The following is a 20,383-nucleotide window of genomic DNA, read 5'->3' on the forward strand; positions in this document are numbered from 1 at the left end:
CCCACTAGTCAGCCGGGGCGGCTGATGGAGGGGAAAGGAACTGGTTGGAATAACGTGTTCCTTCCAAACGCTACGTCCAAGCAGGGAAACTCCCCCCTGCCAGGTGATAAGAAGCATTAGGTCAGTCCGTTGTCTCCCCAGGTTGGCAGAGGGAGTGTAGCGCCCAGGATTACATTAGACAATTGACACCGGGTGAAAACAATGGGTTACAAAAATCGTGGGATAAAAATTTTGAAAATAATAAAAATCAACACTTGTCTGTCTGTCTCTCTACTCCCCAGGTGCTGCTGCGGCCGCCTCATAGGTCAGCATGTGGGCCTGCCGCCCGGCATGGCGTCCAGCCAGAACGACAAGGCGGAGAGGCTGGCCGCCACCAAGAGCCAGGAGGAGAAGTGGTCGGTGTGCAAGCACACGCAGCTCAGCCCCACCGACGCCTTCGGCACCATCGAGTTCCAGGGCGGAGGTCACTCCAACAAAGCCATGGTGAATAGCACTGCACCACAGTGGTGGGAAAGGAACTGTCGAACTGAGTACATTTACTCAAGTTCTTTAGTACAGTTTTTTTTGGGGTGTGTTTGTACTTATTATTTCCATTACTTTCAGCTCACAATGCGCATTGTAGATCTGCTATTTTTGAAATATTTTATACATTTGAAAACTCAAAATGGGACATTCTGCATAATGAGTACTTTACTTTTGGTACTTTAAAGGAGTATAGTTAACACCCAAAATGACTTTTTTTCTGTTGATTACTCGTGCCATGGAGACTTGAGTTCAATAATATCTTTTTTGTATTTGTCGCATTCCTAAGACAAAGATTGGATTATAACAAATGTAGCCCCATTGATTCTGGATGGGGACCCAAATACGGCCCTGGATGGGGACCCAAATGCATTTGGGTCAGAATCAATGGGGGTAAATTTAGTGTCAAGGGTCAACTACATTTTATCCCCATTGATTCTGACTGAGCTTGTGCCATGCATTTGGGTCCCCATCCAGAATCAATGGGGGATACATTTACTACAATCACATTTTTGTCTTAGGAATGCGACAAATACAACAAAATATTATTGAACTCAAGTCTCCATGGCATGACTAATCAATAGAAAGAAATGTCATTTTGGGGGTGAACTAACAACTCATTTAAGTACATTTTGAGGCCAATACTTTGGCTACATCTCAGAAGCAATAATATATTGTACTTTTTACAATTATTTGAAAACTTGAAAACTAGTTTACCAGTTACTTTGCAGATTTCGATTATTATGACTATGGCTATTTGAAAATAGATGATCTACAAGCTCACAAAGCCTTGCGATGCAATGTGTTGTGAGGTTTTAGATCCGCTATTTGTAAAAGATTTTAATACATTTTATACATAATTGATACATTGTTAAAAGATAATGAGTATTCTTTTGGTACTTTAAGTATATTTTGATACCAATACATTTGTACTTGTACTTTTACTCAAGTACATTTCGATTACCGGACTTTCGCTTCTAACAGAGCATTTCTACATTGCAGTATTGATATTTTTTACTCAGCAAAATGTAATACTTTTCCACACCACTGCCTGTGCTAGATGATCAGGCACTAATACTATGCCAGCATGGGTCCACATCTATCACTTCACTGCACGCTACTCTAAACAAAGACATCTAGGATCATTATTACTATGGTAATGGCTGTACTCCAAGACTGCCCGTCGCCATGGCAACTGACTAGGATATGACTGTGGTTGTTAAAGAACAGCCTCTGTTGTTATTGATCCGGATCCGGAGCCGTTCTGGGTCAGGTTAAGACTCTGAGCGCTTTTGTACATAAACACGTATTGTACAATGTAAGCAGTTGTACAATGGGGCAGCAGTTGCTCAGGGGTAGAGAGTGGACTCTTGGCAACCGGAAGGTTGCCAGTTCGATCCCGGGCTCCCCCAGAGTTGGCGTCGAAGTGTCCTTGAGCAAGACTCTGAGGGCCCTATTATGATCCAGGTCTTATGCCTTATGCCTTAACTTCTTTACCTTTTTTTCCACTATTTTGAAAAACATTTTTAAATACTTCAAATGCTGATCTACATCTGCACGTTGTGAACTTGCAGATCAGCTATTTGAAATATTTAAAAAACAAAAACAAAATAGTAAAAAAAGGCAAAGAAGTTAAGGCATAAGGCATAAGACCTGGATCATAATAGGGCCCTGAGCCTTTAATTGCTCCCGATGAGCGGGCTGGTGCCTTGCATGGTTTCCTCCGCCATCGGTGTATGAATGTGTGTGTGTGAACACTAAAAGTTAGTAGGCCTATATGGAGATAAGAGGTTCCTGACTTAGTAGTATTTGGATACTTACATATGACGTTCACTCCAATACATTTAACAACAAATAGTTGTAACTCTGACAGTGTACAAATGGAACCAAATGAACCCTGACGGGTTCATTTGGTTCCATTTGGGGATACCTTGAAATGTGAAAGTTTGAGAAACACTGCTTTAAGGCATAGTGTAGAACTTTGCCCTGTGTTTTTACATGCAGTAACAAAGCGAACCAGTCGTGTGGTGGTGTTACCTATAGAAACACACTGGAGTAGTGTGGAGGTGATTACCGGCAGAAACACCACCACACTGACACTGCTGCTGCTATAGAGGGAAACCGTTAAAATTATACACGTGTGTGTGTTTAATACGTTTGTGTGCCCATTTCTGCACGTTGTTGTTTGGTCTTTGATGTCACAAAACTCCTGTGGTGACAATTAGATGTTAAATCAACATCTTTTGTCGTGTTGGGTGTTTGCCAGAACTACATAAAACAAAGCTTTGGCTTCCGTATAATTTGTTAGTTTTTGTGACATGCTGAGAACAGTAATTAGCATGTGGTGTCCAGACGAGTACATTTTAGAAACTGACATCCTACTGGAACTAATTAGTTGGTCCACAGCGCACAATAAAAAAAGTTGTTAATTAATTGGACCAAAAAAGGTTCAATATTGTCTCTTTTTGGAGCTAAATGAACATCCCTTTTTCTCCCTTCAGTCTTGAAAATAGTCGATCTACAGAACCAGCTCACAATGTGACGCAATGCGTTGACGATACGATACATGGACGATATTGTGGCGATACGATACGATTCGATTGAATCGTATCTTTTTCATTTTTTCTTCTTAAAAATGCTAAATACAATGCACAAGTAGGTAGTATCGATACAATCGATTCTTTGCACTGCCGATACGATACAAAATCAAACGATACGATTCGATTTTAGCTGTTTTCATTTCGATATACTTCGATTTCTTAAGTTAAAAACGATATTTCGATGCCGTTACCATATCGTTACACCCCTACATGTTGCCCATCCCTGACCTAAAGGAAGCCCCTCTTGTGTCTCCCAGTACGTGCGGGTCTCCTACGACACCAAGCCGGACCTGCTCCTGCACCTGATGACCAAGGAGTGGCAGCTGGAACTGCCCAAGCTCCTCATCTCGGTCCACGGGGGTCTGCAGAACTTCGAGCTGCAGCCCAAACTGAAGCAGGTGTTCGGAAAGGGCCTCATCAAGGCCGCCATGACCACGGGAGCCTGGATCTTCACCGGAGGAGTCAACACAGGTACGCGTGCGGGTTTGGTGAAAATATACAGCAGCTGATCAACAAGATCACAGATCACAACGTGTCACCCATTGGGCTGTCACGATTAGGACATTTTACATGATGATTAATTGTGATTAACAATTTAATTGTGTTTTTGTCGTTGACAATTACATTTCTGTTTGGCTTGTAGGCTTTGAAGTTGCACATGGTAGATATGACACATAACCTAAATATACAAAGAAATTACTGACATATTTGACAACTTTATACTTAGTGGAAATAGCCGATCTACAAGCTCACAACGTGTCGCATCGCGATACGTTGTGAGCTTGTAGATCTGCTATTTCCACTATTTTTTACTTTAAAAAAAAAAAGATATGAACATTTTCAAACATGGAAACGATTATGACGATTATGAAAAATAATCACAATTATGTCAAATAATCGTGATTAGACGATTATGTAATAATTGTGACAGCCCTACGTATTACCCATTGTAACTTCAAACTCTATTTTAACCATGATAGATTCATGGAAAACCCGTCCTTGGCTCTGGTGACTCAAACCGCCCTCCTAATATGTGAGCTGTATGTGTGTCTTCAATTACTTTCATAATTTATTTTTGATAATTCTTTTGGAAAATGAAAAAGAAAAAAAAAAATATATATATAATGAAATTAAATTAATGAAAAAAGTAATAATCCAGCCAGCTCACATATTTAGGACGTCATTATGAGTCACCAGAACCAAGGACTCGTGTTTTTGATGAATCCATCATGGTTAAAAAGGAGTTTGAAGTTTGTATAGGAAGGGGCCGTGTCTGATAAAAGGAATATCAAATATCGAAATACTGAATAGAGCAACTTAAAAACTGTCCCGGGTGCTCCCTAAAGCCTGATTAGACCTTCAAAGAAAAAAAAGAAACAAAAAGCCATGGCGCTTTGGTTCAGCCTTGGCGAGGCACATAGTGATGTGGCACACAGGGGTGTCACACCAAATTCTGGGCCCTGGGTACAAGGATTCACTGCGGGCCCCCCATGAATGCTCTTCATAGGGGGGAGGGGGTTTAACCCATTTAGACTGGGAACACATCATTTTGCGCTTTAACTATTGAAAAATGGCAGAGATACAAGCTCACGTGCCACGCTGTGAGCTTGTAGATCTGCTATTTTTGAAAACTCGTGGTGTTTCAAAACCTATGTTTCTATGTCAGTTTCTATGTCACTTTTTCATGTGAAGGACCCCCAAAATATTTTGTTCCAGGGACTCCCCAGAAGCAAAATTTGAGTTACAAATGTTCGCTTAAAAAATACACACATTCAAAAGATTTGCACACGTTTTCACGACTTTTCCAAAAATAGCAGATCTACGAGCTCGCAGCGCGGCACTCGGTGACGCGCTGTGAGCTTGTAGATCTGCTATTTTTCAATAGCTAAAGTATAAAACAATTAAGGCCCCTCCACCTTGGGCCCTAGTAACTCAGCCCCCCCTTGTGACGCCCCTGGGTGGCACACAGACAGAAGCAGTGAGTGGATGGTTAGAGGTTGGCAGGCGGAGGGCCCGACAATGAATGGAGCAGATTGATGGCTCACACAGAGGGGTGGCAGAGGGGTCAGGGAGAGAGGTGGAATGAGGTGACCTCCCCGTCTGACCGCCGCTCTGCTGCAGGACGTGATGGCACCCTGTCTGAAGCATGTGTGTGTTTGTATCACTGTACTTATGAGGACCTTAATGTCCCCTCAAGCAGGCACGTGCACACATAGACATCAAAGGGGGCTTGAGCCCCTGCCCTCTTTTATCCGTCTGTAAAAAGTGCCCTCTCCAGACCATGAATGCAGTTTTCACTGTGGTGAAAGAAATGCAAATGCCCCTCTTTCCATGCCATACCTGAAGTCATCATTCAAGAGAATAGCCTTGTTTTCTCACTAAAAAAAACCCAACATACAGTATAAGTGTATAGAGGGTATCTGCACATTTCTAAAGTGACAATTTAAGGTATTGTATTAGCCTATTAATTATTGTTCTTTGCGTTCCACTGTGAGCTTGTAGATCTGCTCTTTTTCGTCTCCAGTAATATAACCCCCCCCCAAAAAAAGACATTCATAAAATCAACGTCCTAAAACGTCCTCACAAGTATAGTGATACAAGTGTGTGTGTGTGTGTGTGTGTGTGTGTGTGTGTGTGTGTGTGTGTGTGTGTGTGTGTGTGTGTGTGTGTGTGTGTGTGTGTGTGTGTGTGTGTGTGTGTGTGTGTGTGTGTGTGTGTGTGTGTGTGTGTGTGTGTGTGTGTGTGTGTGTGCGTGCGTGCGTGCGTGCGTGCGTGCGTGCGTGCGTGCGTGCGTGCGTGCGTGCGTGCGTGCGTGCGTGCGTGCGTGCGTGCGTGCGTGCGTGCGTGCGTGCGTGCGTGCGTGCGTGCGTGCGTGCGTGCGTGCGTGCTGGGTAGGTGAGCTCCGTTTCTGAGACAGTTTTTATCTTGTACAGCCATGTGTGTCGCTTATCGTCTCTGTCGGATGGAAACCTCTTATGTCCAAAACTGTTACTTTTCAGGATTCAAATATAAAAATGACAGTAGCAAAAGTAGCAGATCTACAAGCGAAACATATGGGAGCTCATCGATCTGCCACTTTTGATGCTTTTGTGTGACGCAGTAATATAGGAGGACTGTTAACTCATGAAGAAATACAAATAAAAAACACGAGAAGTTAGAGTATGGACTTAAGAGTTTTCCACCTGACAGTCAGCAACGCTATCTGTAATGAAACAAGGTATTGATTCTGACCAACTTTTACCTGTTCTTTTATCTGTCTGTCTGCCTGTCACACACACACACACACGCACACACACACACACACACACACACACACACACACACACACACACACACACACACACGCACACGCACATACACATACACACAGGGGTGATCCGTCACGTAGGAGACGCGCTGAAAGACCACGCCTCCAAGTCCCGGGGGAAGATCTGCACCATTGGCATCGCACCGTGGGGCATCGTGGAGAACCAGGAGGACCTTGTGGGCAAAGATGTACGTACCTGTGTGTGTGTGTGTGTGTGTGTGTGTGTGTGTGTGTGTGTGTGTGTGTGTGTGTGTGTGTGTGTGTGTGTGTGTGTGTGTGTGTGTGTGTGTGTGTGTGTGTGTGTGTGTGTGTGTGTGTGTGTGTGTGTGTGTGTGTGTGTGTGTGTGCGAGCATACATTAACACACTGTTTCTCAAGCAGTCACAGACACATTTTTATGGGTTACGATTTCGAGTTGCCTCGGGAACCCAGGCTTTTCATTCAAGAAAGAAAAGCCTAAAACCCCCAGTAACTGTGGCTCAGCCAATCACAAGCCGCGGTCGTCAAGGCATATAGTGTCCGGAGAGCAGAGGGGCTCACATGAAAATGTATTTTAATTGTGACCGAAGGTCGCATTATTGCGACCGAAGGTCGTATTATACCCTTAATCCATTGTGTGCTCCAGAAATTAACGGATTAAAATGTCCAGCGTGCCTCCCGCAGGCTGCATCCACGACCGTTGTCTTATTTTGAAGGCCAGAAGTCCATAGCGTAAACACTTCCGGTTTGACGTCATCACGTCCATCACCGGAATCGCTCGTCGTCAACATGCTGTTGTGTAATGGCGGATCGGTGCTTTTCAACATGTGTTATATAAGCGAGAATCTACTGCCATCCTCCCTTTGAAAGTGTTGTTTGGAGATAATGGACATTAAAGATGAGATTCCCCGTCTGCCTCAATGTTATGGGATTACTATTTTGTGCTCGTGGATCCGTGATGATGATGAATCGGCAGGGCGATCGTCTCAGGACCTTCCGCGCAGCAACAGGGTAGGAGAACCGCCGTTACAGTAATAGAGAACTTTTCACGAGTATACTCGGGATCGGCACCATGTGCTACTCGAGTATTTTTCACGAGTATTCTCGGGATCGGCGCTAATTTTGTTTAAAAACCCCGTAGCTTGTCTGTCTGACTGTGTGTCTTCTGTACAGGAAGTGATGTCAGTGTGATGTCAGTGAGTCACAGTGATGTGGTACAGAATGACTCATATATGGGCATAAAAAGGATGTCACGTGACATCACTTCCTGTACCGACAGTCAGAGAAGCTACGAGATTTCTCAGGGTATAAAAGTCCATATGGTCATTCCCAGAAAAAGAAAAAAAACTTTTATGTCCATGCATGGAGATTTCTGATGTCATAAATTCCAGGTCGAAAATGAGAATGTTAGGGTACCATATATGCCCCATATATGGAGATCGACAGGCATTCAAACCAATGCCCTGATTCATGCCAAAAAATCAAAAACATCAAAAATGGAGTTAAGAGGTATTGACAATGATGATACTGTATGTAACAAACAAACAAATCAAAGAAATTCCATGAATAATAAAAACATAATAATCTATCTATAAATGCGAGAAGTCTCTGCGTGTGTGTGTGTGTCTGTCTGTGTGTCTGTAATCCGCGTATCTCGAGAACCGTTCGTCCCACCGGCTTCAGATTCGGCACGCGCTTTCCCCGCCGCGGCACGGAGTGCAGTGCCGGGTCTCGACCCGACCCGACGCGCGGTTTTCCCGAACCGTTGCGAAACGTTCGGAATCTCCTTATGCGGGGTTGATTGTTGACATCAGGCTGTTCCGGAGGAAATTGGCGAAAGCTCTGACTCATTGTGACATCACTTCATAAAAGGCTCTGACATCACGTACGCCACATGAGTCAACAAAAAATCTCTGTGAGTGTGTATGTATGTATGTAATCCGCGTATCTCGAGAACCGTTCGTCCCATGGGCACGCGCGTTCTCCATATATGGGCATAAAATGAATGCCCCCATATATGGGCATAAAATGGATTGCAGACAGACAGATACAGATATCTCCATATATGGACATAAATGGACAGAGGCAAACAGATGGTCAAAGATCTCCATGCATAAAATGAATGCCCCCATATATGGGCATAAAATGGATTGCAGACAGACAGATACAGATATCTCCATATATGGACATAAATGGACAGAGGCAAACAGATGGTCAAAGATCTCCATATATGGGCATAAAATGGACGCAGACAGACAGATACAGATATCTCCATATATGGGCATAAATGGACACAGGCAAACAGATGTTCAAAACGGGTCCTATGACAACAGGTATAATGAGGTTTGCATTAAAGGGGGAACCGGCACTGTGTCTGCAACACAGTTGGAGGCACAGACAGATACTCCATATATGGGCATAAAATGGACGCAGATAGACAGATATCTCCATATATGGGCATAAAATGGACCCAGAACTATAACTGCAGTGATCTCCATATGTGGACATAAAATGGACGCCGACAGACAGACAGACAGATACAGATATCTCCATATATGGGCATAAATGGACACAGGCAGACAGATGGTCAAAACGGGTCCTATGAAAACAGGTATAATGGGGTTTGCATTAAAGGGCGGGGCATTCATTCCCTATTTACATTGTTCCGAGTTGGCCAGGTCGCCGACTAGACGCTGGGCCGCCCGAAGTAATAATAATTAAGAAGTAGTGAAAATACCCGATAGCTCTCGCGGTGCCAAGTGACGAGTTGTGTGCCCAGGGAAAACGTCTAATCTCTATGTTGGGTCTGGGTACCACTGCATTAAGTGTGTATATTGTCCCTATGTGGTGCAGGCTTGTATCTCTCTTTCAACTTTTTATGTTTTTTGTTGTTGTTCTTTTTTTTTCTCGTCTTATGAAAGTGTAGAAGTGTAGAAAGTAGTTAAATAATGTGCTGCTGATAGAAGATATAGTTGATGTCGATACGAGGCAGAAACCTTGTATCTTCATGTGACCAGCCGTGACAGGAGGGCTGCCATCATGTTGATTTAAACTTTTTTCTTTTCTTTTTTTTATCATATAAGCAGGGAAATTGACATATTGGTTGTGCAGTTTGACCAACCAGTTTTGGAGATATGTCTCAAATGGAGTGATGTCTTGCAGAGATACAGTGAGCTGGGAGCTTAGTGATTAGCCACATTTGGTTTGCTTTGGGCGTATGTATCGACGGACCCAAAATTATTTTCGATTTCACTTCACATTAATGCTTTTTGTCGTATTTACATGCCGAGTTAAGCTCTGACATTTAAGTGAAATGTAGGCTGATATTACCAGACTGCTAGTGTGGCCTTTTAACTGTTGTTTGTGATAGGTAACAAGGATAGGACAAGATGTACAGTATGATAGCAGGGCTTCATGCGTGTGCATGTTTCAAAGTGACACGTGAAGTTCATCTTTGATCAGAACCAATACATTTCTGTTGGCAGCTTATTAAACGGATTGCTGAGTAAGCGCATGTGTAAGCGCTGCCTCCGTGTGCTTTATGTATTTAACGTTGACACCTAAGGATGGTGACTACTGGGACTACTGTATATACTGTACAGTATATACACTAGACAGCTGGCTGACTCAGTCAAATCCAGAGAATTAATTTGATCTCAGAGCGTTTCATCGTATCCTACAGTACTAAACTTGTCAACCAAAGCTGATTAATGTCGATGGCTGAAATTAATTGTAATAAAAACGTTTTTTTTTTACCATTCCTAATGCACACTATTTCATGTTCGTTATTAGCAGAAAAGCAAAGTGCTCCCGCCAAATGACAATTTAGTCAAACCTGTTACTTTTCAGGATCAAGTTAAAAACAGCAAAAGCTCTACAAGCTCAAAACCTTTTCTTTTTTATACAGTATGTTACAGTTAGATTGGGTAAATATATGGCTGTGGACTTTTTGCCCAGTGCAGGACTCTAAATAGCAAGATCCTTACCAGAATTACCCTACAAAGTGAAAATCGATTTGACGATTTTTTTTTTTTTTTTTGTAATCTTCCAAATCCGATTTCGATTAAAAATCGATTAATCGCCCAACCCTACCCATAACCTGCGTCTGGAGTACTGATCCAATACCAGCGTCACACAAACACATTTTTACCAAATGGACCCAAGTTGTGGGGTTCCTTGTCTCCTTGAAGTGGTTCTCAAAGAGGTTTGAGAACTGATCTAGGAATAGTAATGATAACCTAATGCAAGTTAGTAAAATAATCATGTATATGTTATAGTAAGAGTATTAAACAGTTGTGCAACATCAGCTGAAGCATTACAAATATGACTGTAAATGAAATATCTTATGTGTATGACAATGACATGTCATACTCACAAATGCCGATACCAGCATTTTAAGCAGTATCAGCAGCTTTTCCGATACTTGTATTGATATAAGAACACCACTAATTGTAATGCATTAATCCTCATCAACTATATGTTGGTCTGTGGTGCTTGGTTTACTCAAGGACTATAAAACAATGCAGTATAATTATGAAATACTTGACTTTACTTTACATTTGTGTTACTTCTACTCCACTACATCTCAGATGCAAATATTGTACCTTTTTTACTCCATTACAATTACACATCTTGTGACAGCTTTAGTTGCCTGTTACTTGTAGATCTGCTATTTTTGAAAGAGGTTTTTTAAAAAGCAGTACTTTGACTTTGGTACTTTAAGTACTCAAACACACATACACAGTACACACATAAGCCAAGGACATGTACAGTAATGATGAGTATGATAAGATACTCAGCTAGTGGGGAATGCTCTCTTCCCTGGTGAGAATTGCCCCTTTATATAGGGCTTGTTTGTGTATTGTATGACATCACGCCACATCATCAGCTGTGGACTCTGTGATGTCATCGTATCTCCATATATGGCCATCTCCGTATATGGAGATATAAGTCGTCCATGCCCAAGTATGGGCTGGTGAGGTCAGACTTTGTGTGGTGCGTAGGTTATCTCCATATATGGAGATTCAACATTCCAGGTGTAACTATGGCTGCCTGTATGACGTGAGAGGTGGAGGTTGTGGATTGGCAGGCAAGGAGTGTGTGTGCAAAGTTTGGCATGTCTTGGGGCAACGGTGGCGGAGATATGAGTTGGGGAAAAGTGTGACATGACGGACAGACTGACTGACTGACAGACAGACAGCCGGTGGAGGTTTTGGTAGTAAATGCGACCTGACGGTCGCAAATTAATCAATTGAATAAATGCAGTCCGTCTCAAGACAAGCCATTCATTGCGTCTCATACAAGAGTCACAGTGTAAGAATCTTGATAATCTTTGATAAAGAGATGGAAATGCTTTTGATTGCCTTACCATTACGTACCATTTCCAGTATCACTCGTAGGGTGAGAAGTTCAGCTGACTTTCAGCAGACTCCTTTCCAAGTGTAGAACCGCTGCTCCTACACTTGGAAAGGAGTCAGCTTAGGTGGTTCGGGCATCTACTGTAGTATGGATGCCCCCCCGAGCACCTTCCTCTAAAGCAGTGGTCCTCAACCTTTTCAAGCCGTGACCCCCAAAATATTCATATTTTAACTGGGGACCCCCCCACCCTGACGAGCACTAAGAGTTGAGGCATTACATTTTGTTCTATACGGTTCTATTGTGAAAATAGCAGATCTACATGCTCACAACGCCTCGCAACGCGAGGCGTTGTGAGCATGTAGATCCGCTATTTTCACAATTTCTGCCTCTAATGTTTGACAATTTGACCAATGTTTAATTTGTCATTTTAGAGGTATTAAATTGTCACTTTAGAAATGTGCAGAAACCCACTATACACTTAAACTTTATGTTGGTTTGTTTACAGTTGAGTGAGAAAACAATGTTTCACATTAAGTTCATTATCTGGGGACCCCCCAAAATAATTTGGGAACCCCCTGGGGGTCCCGACCCACAGGTTGAGAACCACTGCTATAAAGGTCCTCGATGCACCTCCCATTAGGAGGAGACACTGTGGTGGATCAAATAATAAGGTTTATATTATCTCCAAATCTGGAAATCTCATTCCATTGAAGATGGATGGATGGATACATTAGTACACTGGGTACATCCTCCATGTTGCGTGGAACATGAGCGATGAACTTGAACCATTCATTTGAACTGGTCGGTCCTGTGTAAGTGAGCAAAGTGATTTGTTCAGAATGCTCGCTGAAATGAAAGGGCTCGCTCATCAGGGGATAACAGTTCCTTAACCACATCCTCCCATCTGCCTGTACGTTGACGACGGTTGGATAGCTTGTTCCATTGGTATGAACCACTGTGACATCAATGAGTAATTGATCTGCTACAAAAGTGATCTTCTTTGGCATTTCAGCTTCCGTTTGAATTGCCCAGTGCTTATGCCAGTTATTCACATGGTACAGCTCTGGTCTCTCTGCCTGCGCGTTGACGACAAAGTAGAATTCAGTGTGGTGTTTTTTAGCGTGTTTGAGTTCGTTGTGTGTTGCAGCAAATCTGGTTTGATAGCTAACTTTCTTGGTTGCTTTGACCTCTATGTACTGGGTTATTCCGTTGGTATGATCCACTGTGATGTCATAAGGCTTACCCGTCTCCCGTCCAGCGTTTATCCATTTGACGTTGGCGTCATCGCCATATTTTGACCTCAAGTACAGCCAGGCCCATTCTTCTCCACGTTTGCCAACTCCACTCTGGTTCAGTTTGTCTCGTATACAACTTGTATTCATCTTTTTCAAATTGACTGTATGTCCTATTGTAGGTTGTATACAACTTGTATTCATTCTTTTCAACTTGAACATTCTAGGTGCTTGTACATTAGATACATAACCATGTTTAGTTATATGGGGGGGCTCTCTCCATTCCGAGTGGCAAGTGGCAACACTTCCACAGAGGTTAGGGTAAGGGTAAGGGATAGGTTTAGTGTCGGAATGGAGATATGTCTTTAAGGAGACATGTGGTGGCATGCTGCTCTCAGTGCTATGGTATGGACCTCCTCCTGAAGATGCTGATGATCAACTGAAGTGATTTGTTGACACTTCACCTTTTTATAGCATAACCGTTGCTATGGACAACAAATATGTCAACAAACATTTTGTCAACAGACATTTTTGTCAACAAACATTTTGTCAACAAACATTTTGTCAACAAACATTTTGTCAACAAACATTTTTGTCAACAAACATTTTGTCAACAAACATTTTGTCAACAAACATTTAGACAAACACACTCAAGATGTGTTTCCCCATAAATGTGTACCCTAGCAACCACAGTGTTTACCCTAGCAACGGGCAGTTTTACCATAGCAACCACAGTGTTTACCCTAGCAACCACAGTGTTTACCCTAGCAACCTAATATCAGACCATATTAAACCATAGCAACCTACTTTAAAAAAAATATTTTTTCCAAAAAGTATTTTTTGTCCAAAAAGTATTTTTTGTCCAATAAGTTTTTTTTTCTCCAAAAATTTTTTTTGGAGAAAATTTTTTTTTTGTCCAAAAAGTATATTTTTTTCTCCCAAAAATTTTTTTTTTGCAAAAAAGTATTTTTTTTGCAAAAAAAGTATTTTTTTTCCAAAAAAGTATTTTTTTTCCAAAAAAGTATTTTTTTTTCCAAAAAATGTATATTTAAGTATTTTTCAAAAATAAGTATTTTTTCCCAAAAAAGTTTTTTTTTCTCCAAAAAATGTATATTTAAGTATTTTTCAAAAATAAGTATTTTTTCCCAAAAAAGTATTTTTCCCCCCAAAAAGTTTTTTTTTTTCAGTTAGATCGTGGTAAGAGCACTTGTTTTGTCGTTCACCACACACCAATCACCACTAGATGGCGACAACAGCCATTCACTAGTGTAGGCGCTGACGTCACTCGTTTGCGACTCTCTTTCGTTGTTTATTTACTAGCCTAGCTCGGCTGTGTTTAGCCATTAGCTTACTATGCCTAACTCTAACCCTAACCCTAACCTCAGTAAAACTATGTGTAACCCTAACCTCCGTGGGGTGAGGCGCTATCATTCCTGCCGACGCTACGTTGTTGTTGCCTTTGTTGTTGCCTTTGTTGTTGTTGCCTTTGTTGTGGATCAAAGCGACCGCTTGTTCCGCCCCGCGCCGCACGACGAGCGCTCCGGTTCTCAATTTCACTGAACCTCAAAAAAAACGTAACCTATATATCCCACGATTTTTTAACCCATTTTTCACCCGGTGTCAATTCATGTAATCCTGGGCGCTACACTCCCTCTGCCAACCTGGGGAGTCAACGGACTGACCTCATGCTTCCTTCCATGCATGAGGAGTCCAAGTTGCCTCTTTTCACCTGACAGGGGGGAGTTTCCCCGGTTGGACATAGTAACGTGGTATTTGAAGAGCCCTTTAAAAAAAATGAAAAAAAAAAATGCACCGGTTCTTAGTGATCGGTGCTCACTTTGCATGGTATCAAACACGACACATTTACATATCTCCTTGTATGGGCTGTTCTGTCCGTGACATCAGCTGTGGAGAAGTCGGTCGCTGCATACTTTCTATGATGTCACGTCTCGTGTGCCGTTAGTCTCGTACTGCATACGGACATAGGGACACGGACATCGGGTCCTACACACAAAGCCAGACGTAGGAGCGGTTAGCACCGCTCAAAAATACGATATTTCAGTGTATGAAATGTAGTGTGAGGGCTGGAGTGTGGAATATAGGGATGGGACGATAAGTGATATTATCTTTTATCGTGATAAAAAAACACTCAAAATAATCGTATCGAGAAGTTATCGTGATATCGTCCTCCGTCAGGCACTGGGATCAATTCACCTTTTATTTGCCGAGCTGCATATCCGGTACCATTTAAACCCTCTATAATTGATGAAAGGTACAATAAACGTACTTGATACAGTCTTTTTCTCTATCAAATATCTTTATCAAAAAATAGCCGATCTACAAGCTCACAACTCTGCTATATTTTGGCAAATGTTCCGACCCAGGATAATGGATTTTGATTATCGTGATAATATCGAAAATCGCGATTTCTTTTGTCACAATAATCGTGATAAGACATTTTCATATCGTCCCATCCCTAGTGGAATAGTTGACACCACTCGACAACGCACAACAAATACTGTAGGGAGGAAGATGCACATTTTTATATCAAAGCTTTTAACCAGACGTCCACAGCATATATTTACTACTGACAAAAATGTCTAAATCCTTTACAAACAAGCTACCAGAGATGAAAGCCTAGCTGTCTCTGTACTTATAAAGAGAGCCTGAAAACTGACTTGTGTTATAATTGGTTAAAATCCAAAGACAACACAGTTGTCATCGGTGGTTATTATTTATTCAGTCGCTGTCATGGCTGCCAGTTCCCACCTGATGTCATGTGGGAGTTCCCACTGCTCCAGATCGTACTGAATAACTGCTAGCTTGCATAATGTCTTAAGACTAGGTCTCAAGTCTAGCATGAGCAGGACACTGGGTTCGTCTCCGAACCCTCTAAACAAGAAGATGATACGCTCTCCCACCATGCAACAGGACATCCAACACTTCAGGAACGGGCGTTTCCCCTTGGGCTCAACCTTCTTCCAGGAGAAGGTCTCTGGATTAAATGTCCACATATCGTTAAAGCTCCGATCCAAATCTTTAGCGTAGCCACCCAACATGTACAGCTCTCCATTGTAGGTAAAGGCCGAATGATAAATGCGTCCTTCTGGAAGAATCTGTGCAGGAGGCGTGCTCAGCCAGCAGTTGGTCTCTGTGTCAAACACTCTGATGCTGTTGTAGTCCTCCTCATGGCCCCTCCAGCCCCCAAATACGAACATCTTTGTCCCGATGATGGTGGCAGAGTGACCTGATGAAGCAGGTGGTGGAGTGCCTTTGGTGTTAATTAAAGACCAGACCATTGTGGTGGTATCCAACTTGTAGAGGTCATCATGAGTGTGTCTAGTCAGCTGGTTGTATCCTCCATAGACATACATGACCTTCCCCAAGACACAGGCTGAGTGGTGGCCCCTCCCCTCGGGAACTGTCCCAGAAACACTGCTGGGCCTTAACCAACTGTGGGAGTCGACATCAAATGCATGAAGCGTGTTGGAGTCCTGCCCCCGGACGTAAAAACGTCTGGGACCCTTCTCTATATGAAAATTCACTAAACCCCCCCAGATGTAGACGATATCTTCTATGAGCACAGCTGTGTGGAACACACAGTTGGAGGGAACCTCCGGTGTACATTCTTCTTTTCCAGTTGTCACAGGAGGCAACTGAATCCAACGCAAAGACACTGTGTTGAAAACATGTACTGCCATCTGGTCCCTGTCATTCAAGTTACAGTCCCCTCCAAAGGAGTACAGTTTGTGTCCCACTGTTACAGTCTCTTCCAAGGATCTCTTTGTTCCTCTGCTCTGATGCAAGGTCCAGCGCCACATTTTAGAGAACAACTGTCTTAAAGTCTCTGTAAAACAATGCAATGCGGTTCCACACACTAACGTTTATATTGGTACAGTGACACAAACACTACTCAATTCTTGGGCAAAACTGACATCATATTGATGACATCAGTGTGGAACTCCTTATTTGGGCAAGACATGGATCAAACTTAAGGCCTTTGCACAAAGGGTCTGAATTTCTGCGCCGAAAAATCAGGCAATATTGTCAGAATGTGGAAAGATTCTGACCCGGTGTGCATGAGGTCATAGAGACAACATGTGTTCATTCATTGTCCGTTTTTTCTGTGTAGAAAATCGGACCATGTGTACAAAGGCCTTTAGTCTGATCTGATCTCATATCCTGGACAGGAGAAGGGTCTGACGTTATAAAATCACCAAAACAACAACTACTAGACTCGGTGGAGGTGCCAACTTGCCGGGGATGTGACCTCACATCTAGAGTGAGATTTATTTAGAAGCACTGTCGCTAATCGCCATTAGTTCACTTTACTTCTTTTTTTTTACAACAAGGGTTCATATTTTAGATTGTAATTAGAGTAAAGAAAAGATGAGTGTTAAAATGTTTTCATTTACTTCTTTCTATCGTTTTATCCATTTTAGAGAGTTTGATTTCAGTGCATGGGAGCATGCGTGCAAGTGGCTAAATAATGTCTTTTTAGTTTTAGAACAACCACTCCGTTATTTTCAGCTTCTGAAGCCTTCTCTTTATATGTTTTCTATGAGCCGTGAGGGGGGGAGAATTTCGCGGCAAAATTGCGTCATCATACACTACCGGCCAATCACAGCGAGGGTTATACACTGCCGGCCAATCACAGCGCATCTTGAAGTGGGGTCGCTATCACAATACGGCGGCCATATTTGTAGGCGCCCGTGTAGCTTGCCTCAACATAACAACAGCATTTACTCGGCGAGGAAGTCCGTTTCTCTGGAATGCCTGAACGCACAGGAACCAGGGACCCCTCTAAAGATAGATCTCGGCGAGGTGGAGGCAGACGCGGGGGTGGTCCGCGGCGAAAAACGGCCGAAAGACGCGGACGCGACCGCGGTTTGCTATAGAGCTACTGACCTCTAGGTGAGCAACTTACACAGTATAGCTTTAAGTACAATTTGACTGCCAACAATACTATTGTACTTTTACTCAAGTACATTTTGAATTCCGGACTTCCTACTTGTAACAGAGTGTTTCTGCATTGCCATATTGATTGCGACCGTCAGGGAGCAGTTTTCTATGAAAACCTCCACCGGCCGTCCGTCCGTCCGTCCGTCCGTCCGTCCGTCACACGTCACACGTGACCATCAACAAACGTCACACCTTTGTTGATGTTTAAATCGAAGAGTCTTGGTCAAATACTTCTGTTGGTTTCTGCACTGATCATTTATACAATTCAGCTGTGTTTGCTCGTGTCATCATGATGAGGTCATAAATCAGCCATGCCCAAATATAGATTTTACGGGTTTACATGCTTACTCAGTTATTCGTTATGTGAAAGTCCTATGACGTCTATGATATCTGACATCATCATACATACATTCCCTTTTATGCCCATAAATGGAGATCCCCTCTGTAGAACCAGCCACTGACATCACTGTAATGTCAGGGGAACCAAATCCCTTTTATGCCCATATATGGAGATCCCTGTGATGCCAGGGGAACCAAATCCCTTTTATGCCCATATATGGAGATATGGAGATCCCCGTGTTGCCAGGGTAACCAAATCCATTTTATGCCCATATATGGAGATCCCTGTGATGCCAGGGGAACCAAATCCCTTTTACGCCCATATATGGAGATCCCTTATGTCATCAATATTAAGCCCATATCTGTGAATATCTTTGGGTACCAGATGTCTCCATATATGGTTAAATGGTCCGATATACATCACTGGCCAGAAGACCAAGAAATGGTGCAACCTCGCCCTTTGCTTTTCTCCCTTAGGCATCTTACTGGTAGGTAGTTTAATGAGGAATGCAGTATGGTGGTAGGTAGGTAGTTATGGCCTTTGATGTAAGATTTTCACTTTCTAGGATAACTATATTTGCTATTCCCAGATGATGCCCTTTTAGGGTACCCCTCATGCCCATATATGGAGATCCCCAGGCTTTACTAATTAACATAAGTTTTATGCCCATATATGGAGATCATTGTCCCAATGTCATCAGATATATGGGCATAAATGGACACAGGCAAACTAGATGGGCTGTATGGATATCCAGATGTGTGATGTAAGTGTTTTATTCCAAATGTGGCACCCCACAGACATATTTCCAGAAACAAAATCCCTTTCATGCCCATATATGGAGATTTCTGATGTCATCAATCCCAGGCCCTGTAAAAAACATGGTTGCTATGGTAAACAGTTGGTTGCTAGGGTAAACAGTTGGTTGCTAGGGTAAGAAAACATGGTTGCTATGGTAAACAATTGGTTGCTAGGGTAAACCGTTGGTTGCTAGGGTAAAAAAAACATGGTTGCTGTGGTAAAAAGTTGGTTGCTAGGGTAAACAGTTGGTTGCTAAGGTAAAAAACATGGTTGCTATGGTAAACAGTTGGTTAGTAGGGTAAACCTTCAATGATTTTGACATCTTGTTACTAATCTGTCGGTAGATAATGCCGGTCTTATATAAGGGTAATTTGTGTACGGTGTGATGTCATACTGATGTCAGCAGTGTGACAGGAGATAAGCGACCAACGGTCGCTTATCTCCCGATTAGGGAGTCTTACTGGTACTTTTACTTAAGGTTTGACAACTTTTTCCACCACCGGCGACGATATATGAGAACAAAAAAACGAGACCAAATGCCTGTGTGTCCCTCCATCAGGTGGTGCGTCCGTACCAGACCATGTCCAACCCCCTGAGCAAGCTGACGGTCCTGAACAGCCTGCACTCGCACTTCATCCTGGCCGACAACGGAACCACGGGCAAGTACGGAGCCGAGGTGAAACTGAGGCGGCAGCTGGAGAAGCACATCTCCCTGCAGAAGATCAACACACGTGAGTGGAGCATAGACGCATTGTTTTTTTGTTTTGTTTTTTGTCTACAACCCAGGGGCGTGCTGGCCATTGGGAAAAGCGGGACAACTCCCGAACGGCCGGTTCATTCCCGGCCGGTCCAGGCCGGCCATTAGGAAAAAAGAATTAAATAAAATGTCTGCCTTCGTTTCATTTTGAGGTCTGGGCGGCCAACAAAGTAAATCGTCACTGTCGGGCAGAAACCTCGTATCTCCAAGTTTCAAATTTGTAAATCTTTTCATCATACAAGGCTGTCACACAAAAGTAGTGAAAACAGCAGATCTACAAGCACACAACGCGTCGCACCGCGAGGCGTTGTGTGCTTGTAGATCGGCTGTTTTCACTAGTTTAAATCATTTTTAAATTGGTTTTGGACATACAAGGTTTCCACCCCACAATGACGAAATATAACTCATGTAATTGGCCCACTGGCTTGTCACTTGTCATGATCTGAAATGGCAAATCTTTGAGTAGCAGCAGCGCTATAGAGAGAGATCTCTCTCTATAGCGCGCAATGAGGGCCTCTCCAACTCTTTT

The 20,383-nt window shown here is 42.8% G+C and overlaps 1 protein-coding gene across 3 annotated transcripts in view; it reads left to right on the top strand.

Annotated features, from left to right (window-relative positions):
• trpm3 (transient receptor potential cation channel, subfamily M, member 3) overlaps positions 1-20,383 on the top strand; it is a gene marked incomplete at both ends in the record, with an annotated part of 489,702 nt that overhangs the window by 256,314 nt on the left and 213,005 nt on the right. For all 3 annotated transcript variants that reach the window (XM_080739677.1, XM_080739678.1, XM_080739679.1), the window contains 4 exons: positions 282-483; positions 3,380-3,593; positions 6,493-6,617; positions 19,657-19,828. In XM_080739677.1, the coding sequence (XP_080595803.1) occupies positions 282-483; positions 3,380-3,593; positions 6,493-6,617; positions 19,657-19,828 (713 nt within the window). The remainder of the gene's footprint in view (positions 1-281; positions 484-3,379; positions 3,594-6,492; positions 6,618-19,656; positions 19,829-20,383) is intronic.

The sequence above is a fragment of the Nannobrachium achirus genome (genome assembly GCF_963921795.1).
Source record: "Nannobrachium achirus genome assembly, chromosome: 12".
In the NCBI taxonomy this organism is placed as follows: Eukaryota; Metazoa; Chordata; class Actinopteri; order Myctophiformes; family Myctophidae; genus Nannobrachium; species Nannobrachium achirus.